At 35.6% G+C, this 24,081-nt stretch overlaps 1 protein-coding gene across 1 annotated transcript; it reads left to right on the top strand.

The window, feature by feature from the left end:
* The first annotated feature begins 1,939 nt into the window (after positions 1 to 1,939).
* LOC132559869 (peroxidasin-like) lies at positions 1,940 to 20,720 on the top strand. The gene is made up of 13 exons (XM_060224500.1): positions 1,940 to 2,180; positions 4,524 to 4,653; positions 5,370 to 5,602; positions 6,358 to 6,543; positions 8,199 to 8,256; positions 9,327 to 9,439; positions 12,595 to 12,696; positions 13,327 to 13,428; positions 15,815 to 16,277; positions 16,528 to 16,743; positions 16,920 to 17,110; positions 20,032 to 20,131; positions 20,660 to 20,720. Exons 1-13 carry the CDS (start codon positions 1,940 to 1,942, stop codon positions 20,718 to 20,720), a joined length of 2,196 nt encoding a protein of 731 aa, XP_060080483.1.
* Positions 20,721 to 24,081: the final 3,361 nt, after the last annotated feature.

Here is a 24,081-nt window from a genome sequence, read left to right as displayed (position 1 = left end):
CTGCTTGCCACGTTTTAATTCATTCGAACAGTGACACGGTTAAGAAAATACACATGTACTTGACGCATTTCTGATATCATCTGGTGTAAAAAAAAAAAAAATATTAAATTTTTCTAATTATAAGCTGCTTTTGACATTTCTTTTGATCACTTTGGATTGCCCTTAGTCGCTTCCTAGACTTAAGAATTTTAGCATGACTGAGGAGTCCTAGAAAGACGAAACAGCTGTATGCTGCATTTTAATGCATTGTTTAGCTCTACTTTATCTCACTTTAATTTTGAAAAGGTGCATGTTATGTGCAATCCCTTGTATGTTTGCAAGGTCGGTCATATTCCTATTAACCAAACAACAGAAAATGATGCCCTCACCATAAATCCTAGTCTCAAGTGTATTATCTGTCTTCAGTCATATTTGAATTTGAAAAGCATGTAATATTTTGATGCGAGTGGTATACGGGGCTGATTAATCAAATCATCCAATTTAATAAATGATAATTAAAGACGTTATATCAAAACAAAGGCAAAAATATGGGGTTAAAACACCGATGAATACTAAACAAATATTATAATGTAATAAAAATATCTATGTGTGTAGGCTATCATCTTAATTTGAACTTACTAATTAGTCCATATCAAACACAAAGGACACATTTAAAGCTGAAGATAAAATTGTCATTCTTAATGTGACGGCTAAGAGACATTGTAAGTTACATTCACACTCTTGTCTAACAGTAAAATCATGTGATATGGAAGGATATTAGATTCTACAAGTCGCTCATTTATAACAGTAGCGCGGCTCCGTGTTTTACGGGCAAAGGGAGCTCACCTCGTGGATGAACATTTTAAATGATACGTTTATTAGGGCTGCGACATGTACAATACTGGTCATGTCTTTCTTAAACAATTATAAATTACTGTTTACAACATCCATCTGAACAAACATACGCTGGAGTTGCACACATGCCCTAGAAGTTCCCACATGCTAATACTGTTTTTATAAATCGCCACGAAAAACAAACCAGTGAAATGGAGAATGAAGTATGATTTCATGAATGCATAATCAGTTAAGTTACGCAATCGCACTTTATTATACGTAGCGCACAATTATGTGATAGGATAGCACATTTGTGTGGTTTGGTAGCAAATGGTTGGCTAATATTACAGAAAAAAATTTGCGTAGCAGCGTCTAATTAACAATCAGATGCCTATAAAGATTGATAAGTAATTATAAAAGATAATTTCCAATTCGACAGTTTTCGAAATAGCACTAGATCCTACATTATTCCGAATGTATACCATCACACTTCAGAGAATAACGAGTAGTATGCCACGGGCAACGATAAAATACCAATATACGGGTATATACGTTTACGTGACAGGTCCGGATTCCTACCGCCTAAGTCTCCCGTGTAACAAACAACCTGTAACTTCAGCACTGGCTAGGTCTCCCGTGTAACAAACAACCTGTAACTTCAGCACTGACTAGGTCTCCCGTGTAACAAACAACCTGTAACTTCAGTACCGGGTAGGTCTCCCGTGTAACAAACAACCTGTAACTTCAGTACCGGGTAGGTCTCCCGTGTAACAAACAACCTGTAACTTCAGTACCGGGTAGTTCTATCGTGTAACAAACAACCTGTAACTTCAGTACCGGGTAGGTCTCCCGTGTAACAAACAACCTGTAACTTCAGTACCGGGTAGGTCTCCCGTGTAACAAACAACCTGTAACTTCAGTACCGGGTAAGTCTCCCGTGTAACAAACAACCTGTAACTTCAGTACCGGGTAGTTCTATCGTGTGACAAACAACTTGTAACTTCAGTACCGGGTAGGTCTCCCGTGTAACAAACAACCTGTAACTTCAGTACCGGGTAGGTCTCCCGTGTAACAACCTGTAACGTTTGAATTATTCTAGTAACATTTTTTTTTATTTTAATCAAGGATGATGTCTATCAATATTTGCCTGTTGATGGTGGCAATCGCTTGCGTTATTGCAAGTGTCGCCGCAAATAGCCCGCATGAAAGAGAGGTGGAGCTTGAATTGGCTGAACGAATCCTGGATATATTGGAAGATGAGAAGCGAATGGGCTTCGACGCAGCCAACTTAGTAGCAACAGGAAAACGCTCAGGAGAAATGGTTTTGGAAAAGGACTACGCATTAAAACAACAATATTACTACCAAGGTATGTGATTTGGCTATTTATTAATTTTGTTTGTTTGTTTTCATTTTTTTGTTTGTTTAATCGCATATAGATGCTGTATTCAGCTCGTGTTTGACCCATCTTAAAACGGAAGATATTTCCGGCGGTTAAAAAAAAAAAAAAAAAAAGAATGAACAAAAACAAGAAAATAAAAAACCTCCAAGAAAATACCAACAAACCCGTCATCATATTGCAGTAAAAGTTAATTTTTTCTCAATAAGATCAGCATGATGATCCATACTTTTCATCAAGCTGCATCTTTTGAAACCCAATGTTACGAGTTTATCTGTAATTGGACGACTTTTTGTACGAAAATCGAGAAAATGGGTACATGGATATCGCATTAACTGCTACAGGTAAACAATATAGGTTGGTGATGATATTGCTATCAAGAAGCAATACATTTACAATGAGGAAATTGATATCATCACGTTTCTCATACAGCCTGGAAGAAAGCTGTCAGAGTTTGCTCCGTTGTAGGAAAAGATCGAGATAGGAGGCTGTAGAAGAGTGGTCTTACCACTCGTCGAAGAAGTTGTCGATCAGAAACTCGATCATTTTAATGACTTCATCCCCCGTATGTCTCTTCTTTGATTAGGACGTATTTTTCACGAAACACGCGTCATATATTTGAACTGTCGTTCACATTTATTGGTGAAGACAGGTTTTATAATGAGCGAACGAATACGTTTTACAATTCAGAACTGGGTATTGTAGTGGAGAGAGTGAAAACTGAAATGTTCTTATCGAGAAATGTTTTTAGAAGAGGGTGTAGAAGACTGGTCAAAAACTCGTTTGGGGTCTTTAAAAACTTCACACACTATTTACTCCACTTCTTGAGCAGACAGTATCACAATAAGACTGTAACCCATATTTTATAGATAGCGGTACAGTGGTAGTGAGTTTTTTTGACAAAGGTGTTGTTGAACAGCTAGACGAGCTAGTTATAAAACGTTGTAAATATGGATTCTTGTGAAGTTTAGGAATCCAGTATAAACGAATGAGGTCCGTATCATTAACATTAAAAGGAAATCTTCATTACTGTAATACTGAAATATGATGAGCCAGTATTCAGTGGTGTTACTTCTTTGAAAACTTCGCACAATGTTTACGTGGGATTTTCTTCGCTCTCAGGCAAATCTATTGTTTTTTTGTCTACAGGAAATTTAATTTATTCTCTGCACTCCTTGTACATGTCATGGAAAAACTGAAGGTTCCATGACTGACACCTTTTGGACAAGATGAAAAGTCTTATCACACACATGCATCAATCTGTATCACATACGAAGTGCCTCTCTACTCTGAGTAATTCCTTTGTTAAAAATAATTATACTGTATGTGTAATAATTAACAGGTGATAACGTACTGTATAGCTATATATCAATGTGTTGATACATTTCTAATTTAACCGAATTGATACGAGTTACAATCCATTAATACAATCCGTCATTAATCAGCTCTTTACTAAAATCGCAACTAGTCATAAATTGTTTGACTGATTTTGACCAAATTTAGTCAAATGCCTCATTGGGTATGGCAAAACAAAAGGGGACTGAGTGATGGGTCCCAAAAGGGGAAATGTAGCAAGTTCTTCAAATTCATTCTTCTTCTGTGGGGATTGTTCGATTTTGCCAAAATTTGGTCTGAAGCATTCTTGGATAAAAAATAATTTTGTGTAAAGGACGGGTCTCGTCTCCCAGTAGCGAGGCGCAATAGGAGAAATGAAGGTTGGTCTCGGTCCTCTGGGTGGAGTCAAATAGTGGAATAGTGGGAATGCCTTGATTCCGTCAAGAAAACTTTTTTTTTGTATCAACTAGCCTGACAAGGTCCAAGAGGAAATTCCCTGAAAATCCTTCTACCGTACATGGATATTTACCAAATTTGGCCTGAAGTGATTTTCATTAAAGACTTCGATCCAAGAGCGAAATTATTTCAGAAACTATTTGTCATAATTGAAATTCTTTGTAAACGACTGCATAGATATATAAGCTAGGTGAGCTTCGCATGCCCCTTTGGCCTCTTGTTTTTGTCTATAATGTATCAACTTGCGTTGACAGGAGCCATTGACTTGTGTGTTTTCCTGTTTCATTTAATATGAAGAAAGGACACGAAGGTCCTAAATTTAGTCACATCCTTCTAGTTTTGCAATTAGAGAATTAGTAAAAGGTGAGGCCTTCAATATGAGGTAAAAACCAATCTGTCGAATAACGTTGGTTTTGATCAGTCGAACCCTAAGGAATCAAATAATCTGTTGTCTTAACGTGACTACGTGGTGCGCTGTCTGTACTGATGGATGTTATCGCTATGATGTCAAATTCGTTTCAGGAATCGACAAGATCGCAGGCTCGGATGCTACAGCCGCTATAGCATACACGGACTATACTCCAACTCATGCCGAGGAAATAGACAACCATACGACCGTTGCGCTCGTTGCATTGGAATATATACTAGACCAGTAAGACATATATTGTATAACACATGAACCACATGTACTATCCTCGTATATCAGCGAGATATCTCGAACGGTTTAGTGACCATCCAAATGTTCTCAAAATTGGGCCGTTCCATTAGGCCGATAGAGTTACTTACCTTTATTTGTGTAAGTGTGTATTAACAACACGGATCTTGTACCTGTGCATACACTACTAATGTGGCATTCTTTCATTGAAAAGTTTGTATGTATTTGTGCTTTTTCATTTTACTTAAGATTTAATTAAGTAATTATACTGTCACCATTTTCAATTTAAAGTAATAGGTGAAATTAAATTGCTTTGGTTAGATTAACGATTGCCATTGATGTATGGGGTTATAAAATTGTCATGTTTTTGTATATCTTAATTGGTCGCGCTTTAGAGGTTTGAATATTATCGTTTCTTTTACACATCAGCATTATAATTCTTGAGATTTCAATGAACTGTTTTTCAACAATACTGCTGCATTCTTTCCTTTCTTTGATATCTTAAAATATCTGATGAATATTACAAGGACGAAATGCGTATATATTCCGTATTATTTGACAGTTTTGTAATGCTTTCTTTGTTTGAATTAAAATATGTCGTCTTCCATCAACCCAGATATGTTTAAAGTAATGCTGTTTGTCAAATATAAGCCTTGTATATCGAAAACGTCATTCCTTTTTCATTCTGACTCATCAGTGTTTCCTTTTAATAGGCTTGGAGTCCCCCTCGACGATTTGCTAAAGAAGAACCGTTATAGTGCAATTCTGAGTGAATGGAGAGCACAATTTGAAGAATATGAATCTAAAACTACATGTACCACAGCGGAACAAGATGCTGAATACCGATCAATTGATGGATCGTGCAACAACCTCAACCATTTTGATTGGGGAAAGGCTTTAACTGCACGAGTCCGAATGATACCGGAGGCTTTTAGTGACCGACACGGTAAAATTGAATGCACCAGTTTTTTTAATTACGCATAATTATTTATTCTGAACCCAAACTGCTCGAGCAAGTGATGTGGACTTGCCTACAAGGCCGTAATGCCACAATAATATTATGCCTTCCGGACCACTAGTTAGATCGGAAGAAGCGCATTTATAATTCACAACTGTCAATTCCTGTTGATTAACAACCTTGTTTATAAAAAGTTCATACATGTAGGCTAAATGTCCTCAAAGCATTGAATATTCCAAAACTAACTCTGACAATGCCCGAAAAAGATAAAATAAAACCATCCTTTGACAATGATCATTTCAAGGGTTTGCTGTCAGTATTTTTAAACAATTAACCCCTTTGTCTATCCGAATATTATTAAAAAACATACACTTACTACAAACGATCAACTGATAATGAGATGGGATTAAAATGTAATACAAGGTGTGGTAAAAACTCATCTATAAAAAAGACAATCATACATGGCTTAAGACTACTATTTGAACTGCATGAACGATTTGTTTACGTCTGGGGATATTGAATTGTACGTGAAAACATTCTTGTCTATATCAAGGAACGATAGTGTGAAATTTTGTGTTGTAACTCGAGTAAATCAGTAATACGATGAACACAAACTTTGACCTTTCTTCATTCTTATCTTTATTGGAAAGGGAGGTAAATCCATTCAACTCTTTTGTTGATTTGTTCAAATTTGGAAGGTAGACTGCTTTCATTCGTCATAACTGCACTATCTTTAAAAAAAGGTTTGTACGCACCTCGGAAGGCAGCAAATGGTGATGATCTGCCATCGGCCAGATATGTGAGTAACGTGATGGCTAGGTACTTGCCAGACTTAGCAAATACTCCGCTGGACAACGTCAGGACAGTTGCACTTACCGGATGGGGTCAATTCATAGATCATGACTTAACTGAAACACCATTATCAGCTGGTAAGTTTATATTGATTTCATTTTTATCTTAGATGTCTGGTCCGAACCGACGACAGTGTGTCTCTCATTGGATACAATCATTCTATGAGTGACGGGGAATCATTTTGGTTAAAACTGGGGGTTGGAGCCGCATGGGTAAGGGAAATTATTATAAGGATTCTGTTCCAATTCGAAATGAAGTATCGTTTGCATGGGGAATCCTCGTTTTATAAACAGTCGGTCATTGCCCGCAACCTCGGGTGACTAAACGAACTATCGAAAGTTTTGACAATGATAATATATTCTCGTTAATAAGACAGTTGCCATAGGTACATTGTACCACGTTATATCTGTCAAATGCGTGTTGATTTTGTCAGTAATCTATCCTCGTTCTACCTACTTTATATTATTATGAAAAACGTAAAACAATTACAACATGATTGAACTAATTTTCATTACAAATAAACATTCCAGGAACGTGTGCATATTGTCGATAACTCGACTAGATCGGTGGTATTCAGATACAAATTGTTCCTTTTTAAATTACAATGGGTTTGCTCATGATTTCTTAAATTCTGTTGAATCATAATCAAAGTGACTTTACCACTGATATGTGTGCTCTTAAATATTTCCCGATGTCTCTTTCTAGGCATCGCGGCTTTTTTCGCCTGATTAAGAGAAATTAAAGAGGAGACCGGTCAGGTGGTACATTTGACGTCAAAGTGTTACTTTAACTGACCATATCTAATATGTAAACATGAGTGAAGCAGGCAGACACATAATTCCATTTTTGCGATACACTTGATAGCCTTGGTTACTCAGTTCCATGGAGAACGTTCACATGTACCTGTGTCAACAATCGTAATATAACCAAGATAATAATGCGGATATCCAGGACAAATTGATAAAAGATATGGATCCGAGTTACAGTTCAGCATTAAAAACAGCACAAACTGAATTCTTTGAAGCTTTCGAGAGTAGGGCATCTTTAAAAAGGTTACGAATATCTCTCATATGCTTTGACTGGCGGTAAAAAATGTGACTTGAAGTTGCATTAGGCGTAATTTGATTTCCTTTGTTATAGGTGAAAATACAGCTACTCAACATTGCCTCCAGTTTTCCGATCACATTGTGCACAGTTTATAAACATCAACCATATAATTTGTTTATTTTTGCTACAAAACTGACCAGATCCTTTCCCCAAATTTTATCTCCCTTGCCTAAACGATGACCAAATACGACAAAAAATAGGTGTCGAAAATGTGACATATATACACGACATACGATAAATGCGATTTGATGACATATATCGTCATGATCTTAGGGGTCAGATAATCATTAATTCAAATAAAATGTCATATCATTAATTTTTAATCTAGAATTGTTATATATCTACTGTTAAGTTGATACAAAATGAAACTATTGCTTATTAAAAAAAGAACAATGTTATATACGTTCAGCTTTATGTTTAGAGGTAATAGTTGATAGGATAGATAGAAAAGAGGTAGTGGTTAGATAGAATATTAATTAGGTTATCTTAAAATAATTTGATGATTTGCTCTGGAAACGCTGAAATAAGCTATTTTGTGTTAATGGTAACCTTGCAATCATTAAAGCTGAAAACTGATCAATGGCTTGATTCACATATTTAGTCATTAACTTTTGTTTTTAATCAGGTTATGCAGGCGCTGCAATCGAATGTTGCACATTGCCGGAAAATGAACGAAGACAAAGGTATGTATGTGTGTGATTTTAATCATTCTGTGTACCTAGGATAAAAGCATTTTTTTTAAATGAAGATTTTCTGTCTAGTGTATCTCATAGAACTTCGTGGGTTTTCAGCTTCTGCCCGTGTAAGGAAGTATATTGGTACAAACCGTTGCATATAAAAACGTACCTCTTTACACAGCTTGTAACATTTTTTAAACAGGATATCTTCATCCAAGTAAAACATCATTTCTTCAAACTCCTGCCTCTATTTCTCATATTGCGTTGCCTTCATTCGAGAAAATTTTCAACAATTTTTTGCAACGAAACTCGAGAGGGTGAGACTTACAATATACAGAAAATCGAGATACCTTCATCAATGGATGCTTTAGATCTAGTTGGAAACAATTTTACGAATTTACTAAGTTCCCGTAATTCCTCTACCCACGGGAGAGGGCCGAATGGATGAGGTAATGGGGAAAAACTCTGCGACGATGATGATTGGTCACAGTCACTTTTCTTCACAAATATTCGAGCTTCATCTCCGGGAACGTGATTTTATGCCATTTCATTCATCAAAATAAGTGTTATGACCATCACTAAGGGATAAACAGAAACAAAACAAGATCCTTAACCTGTAAGTTAATCAGTCGACTTCGTTTTATTTTTGTAAAACAAATTTGGCCCATGTTACCGTGAATATAGACCAAAATCATTATTTCGTTTGCAAACTTCGGCAGGCTTCACAAAAGAGTCTGACAGCAAAATGTATATGTTACTAGACCGTAAAGCAATGTAAAGAATTGACGTTTGCCAAATGGACAGACGTAATTTCATGTCATTAATCATTGGGGCATTGTTATTTAATTTACTGACCTTACAATTATCAAGGACAGACATAGGCAGAGGTTACAATTCCAATTTAACTACCCATAAGCGTGTCCTGCAGGTACATTCGCCAACCTTCCGCACTATTGTAAATTCTAAATGTATGCCTGTCAACAGGTTTAACAAAGAAAGGGACAGGTTAAGCACCGATTTCATTTTGACTACGAGGAACAATCTGTATATTTAAAGATTCTCGTTTTCATTTACAGACCTCAGTGTGTTGATATTGAAATTCCTGCTAATGACACGGCATTTTTACCGAATCGAACATGCATGGAATGTGTCCGGTCAGCTGGAATCTTAGAAGATTTCGGAGAGCCAGGTAACAATGCAAAGCATACTTGAAGTCCTTTATTGGTTTCAATTCTTAACGGTTATATTAATCATATAGTAGAGTTGGATAACAGTCATATCAAGCGCATAGTCATAAGGGGTAACACGATACATTTGAGCTTCCGGCAAAGCTCGAAATTGCATGCTTCCTTTTTCCAGAAGGAGTGAAACCAAGGTATCAGAGTACTTGATGTATTTTGCTTGCAATTCAGCTAAAATGAGTTACTGGCAAGAATGATAAAGTCATTATTTGTACGTGGGAATGTGGGCTGTCGTTTAATATGGGGCAATGACACCTTCCCATGTAGACATTATTTCCTACGAGCCTCCCGATTTCACGATGAAGGTCCTTGCCATCACCGTGCGGTAAAGAATATGTATAATGCACCTATAAGTACATCTCCCTGTTTGATGGTTTCCACCAAAACTAAAACACAGGGAGGCAAACTAGCATTTTTTCCCATAAGCAATTACTGTTGATTGCAGCAATCAATCTACTAAATCTTTATGTAATGGGATCGGATAGGGTGCCTTCCCCTATCCCTTGTTCGTCAGGAAGATGATTTGAAAACGTTCGTAGGTGACCCTATCATCCATGGAAAGTGTCCGATTGACAATAGTCGTTTTGAGCCGGAAACAGTATAATTCTTTATAAGTTGGATCTTTTCCTATTTTTCCTATTTCACTTTCATTTTGAACTGACAGATGAATTAATTATGGATATGGTCAATAAACAAGGAAAACTTGTTGACCATTTTGATTCTACGATCACCTCCTATTTGAATACAAGGAAACCTACATATGAAACATGGGAAAACAATCACTACTTCAAGAATGAATAGCAATCAAAATTTAAAATGGCCGCAGGTTTGCAATTCGACCTAGAAACAGATCGTGCACGACGAAGGACAAGATAATACGTTTATATAATACTTTAAAATAATTGACCATTTGAACTACATGGCTGCTGATGGTAGGCTAGTTTTTCGTTGCTTTATGTTGTATCAACACCCGGGGTCATTTAAGACATGCCAGGTTCCCTTGGTGGATGAAAGCCGGTGTTTTCGGAGAAAAAAATCCCACTGTACTGCAGACAAGACAGGACTTGGCGACTGTCTTAAGTAGGCCTCGACCTAGGTGGAGGATTAATGATAAAGTTGTTCCAAGGCCTTAACCACTTGATGTGATTTAGATATAGCTATAGATAAGACTCTTATAACATATTCACATGGAACAGCGGGTACTTTTCATTACTAACTTATCTGTAGTCTTCGGCATGTTTAAGCAAGGGGACATAATTTGGAACTTAAGGTGAAATAAGACAGTGTTAAGGGAGTGCTAAGGGCTGCACCAATGAAGAGAGGTTATTTCATATTTGTTTATTTTGATTATATTTTCGTTTCTGTAAACTGCTTACATTCATTTCTTCTGTTCGATGATCCGATGATATGGAACTGGAATTATTGATAAAAAAAGTCCAGTGGTCAATTTGTGCCGTGTGCGTAAGACCTATATCTGATGTGTTATAAATTATCTTTTTAATTATGTACCACTCGGTATGTTTCATATCATCTTAAACATATTCTTATAATTTGCATTATTTTCTTATTTCTTTATATATATATATGACGGTCACAAGTTAATTGGAAGTTGCACCATTTTCCATGACGCCTTTTTGATTGAGAATAAGTGCATTGAATAAACTTTATCAGACATGCTTTGGAGAAAACTTGCATAATGATTGACCATCTCTCACATTCTGTCCGCTTAAATGATTAATTTCAATTATTTTATGTACTATTCAGGTAAAAATAAGCATACCCAATCAATCAAACAAATGACAATACAACAAAATATACTTGTACTTAATTGGCATAAATCAAAACTATAAGATTTCAATACGGGTATTCAAGATAATCAATGCATATTTATCTTTTCGTCTTTTTTATGACATGAAAATATAACCTTCAGATTATATTGGCAAGCAAGTGGTTTTCGATTTTATCTCTCAAAACATCAAAACTTTAAGCATTTACAAATAAATCCATTTCCATTTGAAATTGTTTCCTTTCATTTTTTATAACAAAATGTGAAAGAATTTGTTTTGGCAACGTGTTACATTTTGTTTCCTTGACTGACGTATCCTTGATATTATCAGTAAATTCCAGATATTAAATGCTGGAACGAATTCCATCATGGTAAGTATCTTATCCACATCATTTAACCTGATCGACAATTTTTGCCCAGATCGAGCTCTGACTTTCACCTTAACATGACAACAGTAAACTTCCTGGAATTAAACGCTGCACTTGTTCTGTTTCCCCTATGTCCTGTTACGCATCGCTGCATGTCTGTCAGGAATTCTTTTTGATAACTTCGTATTACTATTTGGTGAAAGGCACAACCTTGGGAATTCTATTTCGCCATCTTTGGATGATTATTCTTGGTATCGCGGTCAGCTAGACACTTTGATATAAGTATAAAATGATTTGTCAGATAATAAGTACTGAAATGATGCAGATAGATAGCACGTGCATGTGTGTACAGACAATCGCATACAGTAAGATGGACGCTTCCAGGCATCATTTATTCTATAAGATTGTTTCGACAGCGTTGAACTTGCAGAACTTGTGATGTCACATATTTGGGCTACTCATATCGCGGCGGCAAGAGTCAAAGGTGTATATTTAAAATAAATCATAAAACGCATTTCGACGTTCGCATTTTCTTGGCCTTTTATTGTATAATATGAAATATTTAATAACTAAAAATAGCAAAACACTCAGTAAGAACTTTAAGCCTTTCTGTATTGATTCAAGATGTTTGGGGCTATCAAATGTTCACCCGTTAATGTTACATACATAATGATCAATCTGTTCTTCTTGGGTCGCGAGTTGAATCAATCAAGGCAGATTCCTCTCAACTCACCACGAGAATGTTTCAAGTTGCTGTGATAAATCACGAACTCTGCATTCCACTACTGTTAATTATGGCGTCTGCTTCTTAACAACATCTTAATGACTTCATTCTTCCCATCCTTCAAATTGACCATTCCTCTTTACATCATATCGACTATTCTGGGAGAAATATGCCTGTGACTACGCTCCCTTAACCATTTATAAATATTTCACTTCTAAATTACAGGTCGAAGAGCACAGATAAATGAACTCTCGGCATTTCTAGACGCTTCCAACGTTTATGGAAGCGAAACAGAGCGTGCTGAAGAAATATGGGATCACCAAACAGGTAAAGCATTAGCTATTATGTATTAGGTAATTGTACAGTTTCATTGGATTTTCGCAGGAAGCACAGTTCAAAATGTGAATATAAATCCTTCGGCAGCCTTTCTTATCATGATATATTGCAGAACGCATGCGCACCGTCACATGAAGGTTTACACAACATATTTAACACATGTATTCACATATCATGTCCTTATCTATTATCCATACCTGGTGAAAACCGGGTGTACTCGTCTTTCAATTTCAAGAAGACAGTTTTGTACCATCAAACAAAAAATACTTGATTTTTTATGATTTCGTCTTCCGCATATCTCTTTTAACTTTAACAAAAAGAAATATCTCACGGAAAAAGAGAATATGATGGTATAAAGAGTGGAGAAATAGTCCGCTGAATGACATTCGGACCAGATGAGCTAAAATAAAGATATGAATATCCTGACATGGGTTTTATCATTTTGAAATTTAAATGAATAAAAATATGTTTTATACGATTATACTGACACGTTGAACATCTGTGAATCAAAGGAAAGTCAATGCTATATAAGAATTCTTCCATTGGGATAAAGATCACAGAATAATTCGGATTTTTTTTTCAAATAATTACAAAAACATGAAGATTGGTTTCTACATACAGGCAGACTGATTGAGAAATTGCCAGGATACCCTCCTGAGGATGCAGAGGAAGGTGCATGTGTGAAAAACTTTGATCTAATTCCGTATTACTGCCCTAAGGCCGGTAAGTTTACAGGCATAATTTTGTAATTTAATTAATAAACAGAAGAACTGCACTACAAATTCGTTCCAAAATAGAAACAATGCAGATATATGAATTATATTTAAATGCAACTTTAACCATTAAAAAAAAAAAAACTTATAAAAACACTCACAATATCAATTAATAAGACACCAAATAGACCAGTATCAGTTATCATACGAAATTTTGTGTACTATATTATTAATAAGTTTCTCCTTAAAATAAGAAATTTCAAAGCTTCAAATCAAACTTTGTCTTTTCATTTAAGCAGAATAACAATTGTTCATGTGTCGCTATGCATCGATCTTAATATCTGCGCGTACTACAAATGCTATTTATATCCTTATCTTAGTGCGCTGTTTTCAGTCGTATTTCGTAAACATGAACCTGTGCTCCAGTACCTGTATTTGGTACATACAAATAAATAGTCTTGTCCAATGCTTGATTTTTCCTTTGATGATTTTGACGTTATTTCTTGCTTAATATTTCATAATTAGTATACCTTAATACGGAATACTCAAAATAATGTTGGAATGTCAAGTGAAATATTGTTGAAATGCTTTGTAAAAGTTAAGATATATATTCATTTGTCTACAATACCTTAAGTTATTAGTCTTTTTATACAGGTTTGATACCAAAGTCAATGTTTGCACACAAAATGCTCTTGTAACCCTGATCCTTATAATCAGAATTTTGTATTGTGAGAGATGTGTGCAGTAATACGCGTTTCAGGTGAAAATATTATGACGCCCTTTGGCCATGTATATAGTATATATATCTAACCCACATGGACAATGATCGTATGGAATGACAGCGTCGAGATCAACCTACAAAAATAAGAAAAATACATATTCCTGTAAAGAGCTCCAAGTCTCCGGCGTCGTCATCATACGGTCTTACCAACTCGACCAAAATGACCATATCTAACACTTCTTTCACACTACTCCTCTGTTTTAACGTTTTATAGAGCTAAACAATAATAATAAAGCGGTAAGAAAACACCATGAAAATGCTACGGAAATGCCACGCTTAAATTGTAACAGCAAACGTGTATTTGTCAGTATCGCGTCTGAATTTTGAGAAGGTCTTTTTTTTTTTAACTTGAATTGCTTTTACCCAATGTGCCCGCGCCATCAGTCCCTGAGGATCAGCAAGACTCAAGTAGTACATATCACCGTATTGTTATTTTATATAAACCATTCTAAAAATACTTTCATTGGGATTTAAACAAATGTATTCTGAACAATTACTCTATTGGGCACAGACTTGGTGGTCCGATGCATGTCAGATCTACCACTTTTATACAAAATTGAATCGCATTCTTTACGTACTGATCGGAATGTAAGTACGTGTGTATCATATTCTTTAACAAATGGGAAAGACTCAAAGCATTCCAACAAATGAAATAATATTCTCCCCTAGAAGCCGAGACGCACTGGTTATTCGAATGATCCCCAAAGGATTCATCAGATCATTCGTGGCATGATCCAGACATTCCAACAGAGTAGAAGTGTTTAAAACCTTTTACTCGATTGCCCCATATAGGCCCCCTCCCGTCCCACGCCAGGCGACCACACAGTCTGTGATAAGCATTCTTCAACTCAAATTGGGATCCAATCCCTTCATTCCTACAAAAGAATAAGGATTTTGAAATTTGCCCTTTTGGACCCTGAAACGTAGAGAAAAACCCACAAATTGTACAAAATTGATCTTCCTTCCCCAAGAATGCTGCTAACAATGTTTAGTCAACATTTATGACCAGTAATGATTTAGGAACTAGAAATAGTAGTATAAAATACATTAATGCCGCCGCCGACAAGGCTTTGAGTCTGGAACCTAGAAATACATCTTTGCATAAAGTCTGACCAAATTCCGGAAAATCAACAATTTCGAAAGTATACTCACACTTGATCTTCTTCAAGTTCATGAAAGAACGAAGTTGCTTAGTGTTTAGATTGAATCAGTAGATGCTTGTTCTATATATACATAGAAAGGGCGAACTTTTGGTTTGGCTGCTGAAACACAACGACATTCAAAATGTACCCATAATTGACCTTTTGTTTAATGTTTGGCCAAATTCTGTCCTAGCATTAAGTTGCTAGAGCTTTACATACCTATAATATATGAGCGCTATTTTATGGACGGTTTACAAGTTGACGATCGACAGACCTCAAAGTATGACAAACGCACAGGACCATCGGAATAAGTGAGATAAAAAGGGTGTTGTGATCTCCAAGAATTCGAAAATTTCACTTGTTCCGGACATATAATGCATACTAGATAAATGACGATAGTAATTGGTTTTCTGAGAAGTAGCGGTATATTTAAGGTTTACTTTTCACTAGAATTTTTTCTTTTTTTCCCTTAGGTGATAGAAGAGCAAGCGACATCGCACATTTGACTGTTTTCCACATTCTGTTTTTGAGAGTGCACAATGATCTCGTTACGAGGTTGTCGATCATGAATTGTGGTTGGTCCCCGGAAAAGTTGTACCAAGAAGCAAGGAAGATTGTTGGTGCAATCCTACAACACGTCACTTACAACGAGTGGCTCCCTCTCCTCATCGGAGAAGATCAAATGGACAAACACTTCAAAGACAACTATAAATACGATGAAACTATACAGGCATCTATTTTGGACGCTTTCGCCTCTGCAGCCCTTCGCATGGGACATAGCTTGGTAACGGCACACATGGGCCGTATGAACGAGAAGTTTGAGATTATAGACATTCTACTAAACAGGGAAGCATTTCTGGATCCCTACTTATCTTTTCTTAGTATCGAAGAGGTGATGCGATGGGTGGTATCTGCACCAGGACAGGAAAGCGATAGGTATATTATCTGGCAATTTCAATAGTTGTATCCGTCTGTTATGTTTTTGAATGCAATATATTCCTCTTTAGAAAGTATTTGTTTCGTGATTTTCTTCAGTTTCAGAACCATATTTCATTTAAGATATAATAAGGCACACTATTTCAGCAGAAATGCTCTTAATGTTGGTTTATTACATATCAGATATGAAAATATTTATTAACACCTCGAATAAAGAATGAATTATACATAGAGACAAATATACTTTCAGATTTGTCAACCAAGATTTTCTGGACTTCCTTTTTGCCAATATGGGTATTCCACTAGATCTGGTATCGATAAATATTCAGAGAGGTCGAGAACATGGCTTAGGGGGATATGCGGCTTATCATGAGGAATGTGGCTTGGGGAAAATTAGAGATTGGGGAGACCTAACCGATCACCTAGCTCCCACAGTGGATGCACTAAAACTGGCATATCCTGACGGGTAAGTTAGAAATTGCTACACATTCAGTTTTAATATTGTTGATTTTGTGAAGTAATAATTAAAAAAAGCGCATTATGTTTTGTTCTAGTAATGACATATTTTAAGTTTGCTTGGTGATATAGCATCCACTGATGTTTTCAATGCATGTTTTTTTTTTTTTTTTTTTTTTACGAAAGATCGGTGGAAGACATTGACCTATTTATTGGCGCATTATCGGAGAAGCATACAGAAGACGCCCATTTAGGAAGAACATTCGCTTGCATCTTCGAAAGGCAATTCACGAGGCTAAGAGATGGCGATCGTTTCTGGTTCGAAAACGCTGACTTTCCGAACAGATCAGGAAGGAAAAGAGGAATGTTTACATCGGGTGAGTGCATTTTACGGTGAAGGAGTTGAAGAATTTTTTTCAAAATAGGCCTTCCAGTATTTACCACGTGAAACATAATTTTACAAGGATGGAAATTAATATAAAGCAATTAATAGCACTATGACCACTTGAAAATTGAAAATCTTGTCAGGGCATTTACCTCTTGGCATCAGTCATGTACACATGAAGATGTATCGAAGAATGCTTAAACAACTGATAGATGCTTGCATAGACTCATTAAAATGAAATTTAATACTCTGAACATCTCATCCACCATATAATAGGACAACGAACTGACTGACCTTTTAATTGACCTAATGCAAGTACTGTTAACGCTAATTCATGTATATCTTAGTCAACAATCATTAGTTGGAGAATTCATTGAAAAAGTCATCTGTAGTTTCCATACTGTAAATAGTAGTGTGAGATCATACGGCTAGATTTTCGGGTAACAGTTAATGAAGGCAAACTTATGGCTATAATGTATATGAATTCATACGTATGATATATATGGATTGCATGGAACTGACTCTGATTAGTTTGTCAATGTCTTCATAAAACAATACTTTCCTTTGTTTTATAAACAGTGGGCAAATCTAGAATGCACTGTAGGGTTGACCAACAGCTAAACAAGGTTCCTACAATAATGAGTTTGATTTTTTTTATTCACTGAACGCGAATACCAGGCATATCGAAACACAAAACTTTTGCTACGCTTAAATTTGACAATTGCATAGTTGCTTGAAAAATAAATTAACAAGATATCAATGTCATATTAAACTGCTGTGTTGATAAATGCTCTTTTATTTTTTTTAAAAATCAGTGCAATGTTTAAATATAACTGATTTGCAATTGCACGACCAGTTCAAGAGTCAAAATGTATATCATAATCATGTTTAGCTGTTGCGGAAGATATCACTTTTCAACCTCAATACAGCGATGTTGGTGTCCTTAGCATGATGGATGAGTCCTAGACAAACACCAAGAAAATACCACATAATAATGGTTCAAATTATATCAAAATAAAGATTTGCTATGAGAATCATGAAAAAGTACAAAGAGAATAAGACAAGATGTTCAAGAAGAGTTAGCATCTTCTGTTTAATCGACGATACCAGCCCAAAAAATCTTCGTCAAGTTATGTCACGTTCTCATGGCAACACATCCCTGTTTATTTGATTTATCCACACAACTTTCGTACGTTTTTTCTTCACATAGCCTCTGACAGACAACCACACAGGTCAATTTATGTCAAGGGAAAAAATGGCCGAACATACTCTAAACACTTATCTGCCTAGCATGATTTTTGTTAAGCCTCAGCAGTTTTCAATCTAATCGGCTCAAGAAACCTGTAGACCTTATGTCATACCTGACCAAATGTATAAGATACTATATATACTGTATCGGACACAGTAGCACAGTAGTTACTGAATAACTAGAAAAGTTCTTTTGCAGTGTCATGTGAAATACATAAGACATCTTCCATTACCGACTGTTGTTTAGTTTATGATATTTCTCGTAATGTTACACGGTACCCACATCAACATGACGGAAAATTGATATCGTCATGTGACACAACACTATTATTTCAACAAGAACAATACTATTCGAAAAAAATAGTGGTTAAGTCAAGACATGCACTGTATTGCTTGAACTGTAAGGCAAGACAGACACATGTACAGAATTTAAATTAGACACAATATATAAATAGCCTATCAAATAAACAGCATCATTCAGCCGTTTCGTCCTTTAAGGATCATCAGTGATGCTAAATATATACATTTTGAAACATAGGGAGCGAAATCACAATTGATCGAAATGCCACCATCTAAACATTATAATGCGCTAATCTTATACTTTGATTTTTTCGTTTACAACTATCTAACACGCATGGCTGACTGAACATGGGTTGCAATATAAGTGTTTAAGATAAGTTCTAAATGATTCCTTCAATATCATTATACCATTAAACGTCATTGTAGAATCATTCACTCACTGAGTTTGGCCTTCCGTATCATTTCCACGCTGGAACAACACGAATAATTTTAGATTGTTTCAGGTGTTTATCTTTTGGTGGTTCAAAGCATTAGTCAATGAACGTTACCTTTGAACATGTTACCCAAATATTACAGATGATGAAGTTTAGGTACGTCGACATATGACACCCGTACCAATGTGCATGGGTAATTTCTTTGGACCAGCATCTGGTATTATTTTCACTGTATTTTGTCAAGGTTCAAGGTTTCAGTCATTCTTTCTTCTGCTAATAGTTTGCCCTGGTCTAGCATTACGTTTACCTTTATTGTAGCACGATTCTAGTCGATTTTGATTCCGCAATATCCAGCTTGTACGAACATATTGCATTTTGCAGCCTTCCAAACATAGAGCTCATCAATAAGCATACATGATAATCGAACGTTAAGCGATATGAAAACAAACCGAACATTGTTCACCTATATCTACTCTTAAGCGACCGAATTATGTGGCTCATTTTCGGATCTCACTACGCATCACTTACTTTGAACTATCCCCTTCATGCCGAGGATGGCTTTAATCAGAAATGCCTTATAATACGGCCTGCTCTATTCCACCGCACAGTCGTAGGAGTTGACTTAAAGTGGCCTCCTACATATTATGTTTTTTTTTTTTTTGCTTTTGCTACTCTAAATGTAACATCTTGGATTTTTCTACCCTTTCCTTTTTTTCAGTCTGCTCATTCTTTCTGTGCTTTCTTTATCTTCATTCATGTTTCATTTGTGGTGTAACATAAGACTTGTTGAACTATGATATTTAAACGTGATATAACTATTAATCTGAAGCATAATCCTTAGATACCGTCTTGATATAAAATCTGTTATTTTAAGGATATGTAATATAAATACACATAAACATATCTTGCTACACACTTTGTATCTTTTTAGATCAAGTTGAATCGATCAAGAAAGTCAAGCTCTCGGGACTGGTCTGTCGACACTACAACCTTGAAACTATACAAGAGAATGCATTTAAGGTTCCTGACCCGTAAGTGCACATTATCAAACATACGTACTAGCAAAAATCTCTTTGTTAGATCTTGGAATCGAGATTCTGTCGTTACTCTACCATTGTCTTCATCTACACAACTTGTCACTGGAATTTCATACAAAGCAAATGGGATATTGCTTTAATCTGACCTACATTTTGGCGTTTGACTCTATTTCCTACACTACTAGTCACTTGACATTCTTGCTTGAGGCTTGGTTCAACTTGCAGTGTTTTAGCATATATTACTATTTTGTTGGAGGCGAAGCTGTTACTCGCCGCATTGTCTTGTGAACCAAAAATTGCTATCCATTAATGATACTTCAAAGCAAATTTTTATCTATCTGCCAGGTTGATGTCTATGTGTTTAAAAGAAATGTTGACTGTTAGCTGGTGTAAATTGAATACTCAAAAGCACGTGAATAGAACAGAAATAATTGACAATTTTTCCTCCCTTAAGAGTACAGTCATTGTTGATATGTTTGCTATTGGTGGTATTAATGTTGTTTTTTTTTGTATTTTTTCCAGAAATGACCGAATGCCGTGTAAAGATTTGCCCGGCATTGATTTGACTCCGTGGGAAGAATAGACTACTTGTTTGAGAAACACGAATAACTGAAATCTTATAATAAAAATCCAATATTTCCCTAGTTATAATAATCTCTACATTTCTGCTCTTCTTATTATTGTCCTAATCTATCATGCATGCAAAAAGATTTGAAATAAAAATTATTTGAAATCAGCAAGTGTTATATTGTTTTACTGTATATAGTAAATGTTTGTAAATGATATGTTTGGTTGCATCACATACACGTGCTCGGTTTTTGTATTCCGGACAGAAAATTATGTTCTCGAAGCATCATTTACAGCGTTAAAGGGCTTTCTTTATTGGGTGAGCATTTCGCATAATGCCTGTTAAAACACTCATCAATAAAAACATCATTTAAAGAAATAGTTACACTAATGCACAAGAAGATTAGAGATGATGTCCAATAGAAAAGGGACAATTGAGAGATGTATTGAACTCGGTGCCCTGGTTGAGATATATTGGTATATAAATGGTACTGCTTGAGTGCCGTAGGTAGCGTTCTTCAATGAGATAGCACTGACAAGCTGGCATCCGTTTCGCACAATCACAAGAAGACTTATATGTATACATAACAGCCGAATTCTATAATTAGGTTTCAAAGTAAACGAAAGTATAATTTATGGTATTCTCATCTCTCCTCATTTAATGCCTGAGACTCATGCCTTGGGCCTTCAAAACCAAAAAGAATTGCAAGTCAATGAGGCCAATGAAACATCGTAAACACCGTTTGATAATCGTTGGTATAGATTTACATGACTGTAGGCACTTCTGCTAAAATTGATCTCTTCAAACCCAAAATATAAATGTATGTTTCATTACGAATATAAATATAATGCATCACTTCGTATTTGCATTTCCCCTGTATTAGCAAATGCTAAAAATAATGTCAGCACAAATGTATCCTTCATAACAACTGAAAGTCCTCTATTGCTTTTAAATCACGAAAAGATAGACTCTTCACTTCATCAGTTACCACCAAATTATCACCAAATTTTATATGGGGATTTACATTATTCCCTTTTGAAATTACAATAAAGATTTAACGACTTTCAGTATCTAAATAGTCATTGTTCAAAAGAAAATCATGAGGTCTCGGTGACCAATGCAGCTGAAAATGCAGCACTTAGATGCCGGCTACCTAACAAAAACTCGATATTGTAAAAGATATATACCTATGTACTACAAATAATTATTTATTCCAAATGTCAGTTCGTTTTACAAGGGCTTAGTAACACATTGATACTACTGTGCTCAAATAATATAATTGTATTGTTTTCACTCTGATGCAAGATATTGGGAATACTAGATTGTGAAAAAGCAAATCGTGGCACAAATGCTGCTTTATCATAACCATCTATCATTTTTTAAATTTCATTTTACTAATTATTAACTGCTTGTTAACACGTCTTTAATGTCACAGAATCCATGCGATGTACAGACAACAATTTAAATCAATAAAACCGACGAAAGGTTTCTTTCCAATTTCTCACAATAACATATGTAACAATCCAAATTGGGGAGCGAATTACTTGATGGTATATAATGTGGTGATTGGTTAAAAACCATAATTATTTCCTTCTCCTCCTCCTCCTCCTCTCCTCCTCCTCCTCCTCCTCATCATCATAATAAAGTCATATGTCATCATTATCACCTTTCTTATTCATCACAATCATTTACACTTAGCACATTTTTGAGGTAAGAAAGATGAGATGTGGAAAATATCTTCAAAAACAGATGTGGATAGATAAACGTTTGGCAAAATGTCAGGCTGTGGGTTTGACTATTAAATATCAAGTTGAATGACATATCTCCACTAACTCTAGGTATTAGTAGAGTGTGTTATTCAATTGGTTTTCCTTGTCAATTTTCCGAGAACATTGTTACTTTCTGTAAATTGTTTATCTCTTTCATTCCAAACGTCATTAAATTGCAGTCAAATTGTTTTGTATAAAATACAAGTAACATAGAGTTTTGTTCTTTACTCAAAAAAAAATATACTTCGGTTTAGCTATTCACCGGTCTTTATCGGAAAGTCCAGCAAGCTATAACAAATTACCGATGGAATTTTGATATATTATTTTAAATGAAACCATCCAGATTGGAGAAGGAACAGAGGATATTTGAATTAAAAGACATTTCTGAAATTAAGAGCTAGTTTCCTAAGAATTCTACCTCTTGAACAAAATGAAACATGGTCTATTCGCTAATGGCACATTTGATTCAATGCCCTTAAAATCTATTCAAGATCATTGATGTGAAGAAAAACACGTTGGCCCTTAACTAATGCATTCCTCTTACATATTTGAAAAAAAAACGTATCATGCTACAGGCCAAACATTAGTACCATGGCCTTTTGAGATCTTAATTTTAACACAATTACCTTATGTGACAATGGAGATGGGTAGAGGTGTTCATTTGACCAAAAACGGAAGTCCTTCGCCCGATTACGTAACGTACCAAACATTAGAATCTTGCACTTTGTCTTTGAGAAGTCATTTAACAGTTCAAATATATTTGATCTAGTTGACCTTAAAAGTAGGTCCATGCAATCAGCATCATGGATATCTTGTATCTTGAAAGTTTGAGAATCTTGACCTTGAAAATAGACAAAAATCGATCATCCCGGTATGCTGCTACACAGAGGCTAGTACCAAGGGCAATTTACTGGTTAAGAGTTATCGTTATTTATGTTTTTGGTTTTCTTTTTGTTTAGTCCTTTCTTGGATAGGGGGTGTATTGTGTACGCTGTCCGGGCTTTTATATCTCATAGCATAAGACACATTAACTTGATAGTGGTCGACTTAGGTGAGGCAGCGTTTCATGTACCAAAAGTAGGTCACTGTGACCTACATCAAAGTTAAAAGTTTGTTCGGGTTCCCCCTCTTTGTACACTGGTAACCTGAACTTATAGTATTTGTCATTAGTGATGATGCAATAGGTCATCCTGACTTACCTTTTGTCCTCCGATCCTAATTAGGAACGGTCGATATCATCAATCCAAATCAGTGATCTTCATTCGTTAAATTGGTGATATCGCTTCCGATATATCTTAAATTGAATATTGAAACATGTGTCATCGGATGTGATCTCATAGGAACAAGAAACAACTTACGGTATACGTCCGATTTTGTTTCCAATAGTGACACTAACCCAATTCCTGATATGAATACGTTGGATCTGTCAAACATTCAAAATTTGGAAACTTGTGAATATATCAGATACACGCTGAATAGTAAGATACACTCGTAACTTTAATTGTTTTGTTTACAAAGAGCCACACGTGAACAGCCTTAGTGTACGGACATGCATTATATATACATGTACAATATCTATGTAAATAATAAATGAACTTCTCTTTACA

Source organism: Ylistrum balloti, unplaced genomic scaffold, assembly GCF_031769215.1.
Source record: "Ylistrum balloti isolate Yb309-2 unplaced genomic scaffold, AGI_CSIRO_Ybal_v1 Utg370988, whole genome shotgun sequence".
In the NCBI taxonomy this organism is placed as follows: domain Eukaryota; kingdom Metazoa; phylum Mollusca; class Bivalvia; order Pectinida; family Pectinidae; genus Ylistrum; species Ylistrum balloti.
This window is presented reverse-complemented; position numbering and strand designations above follow the sequence as displayed.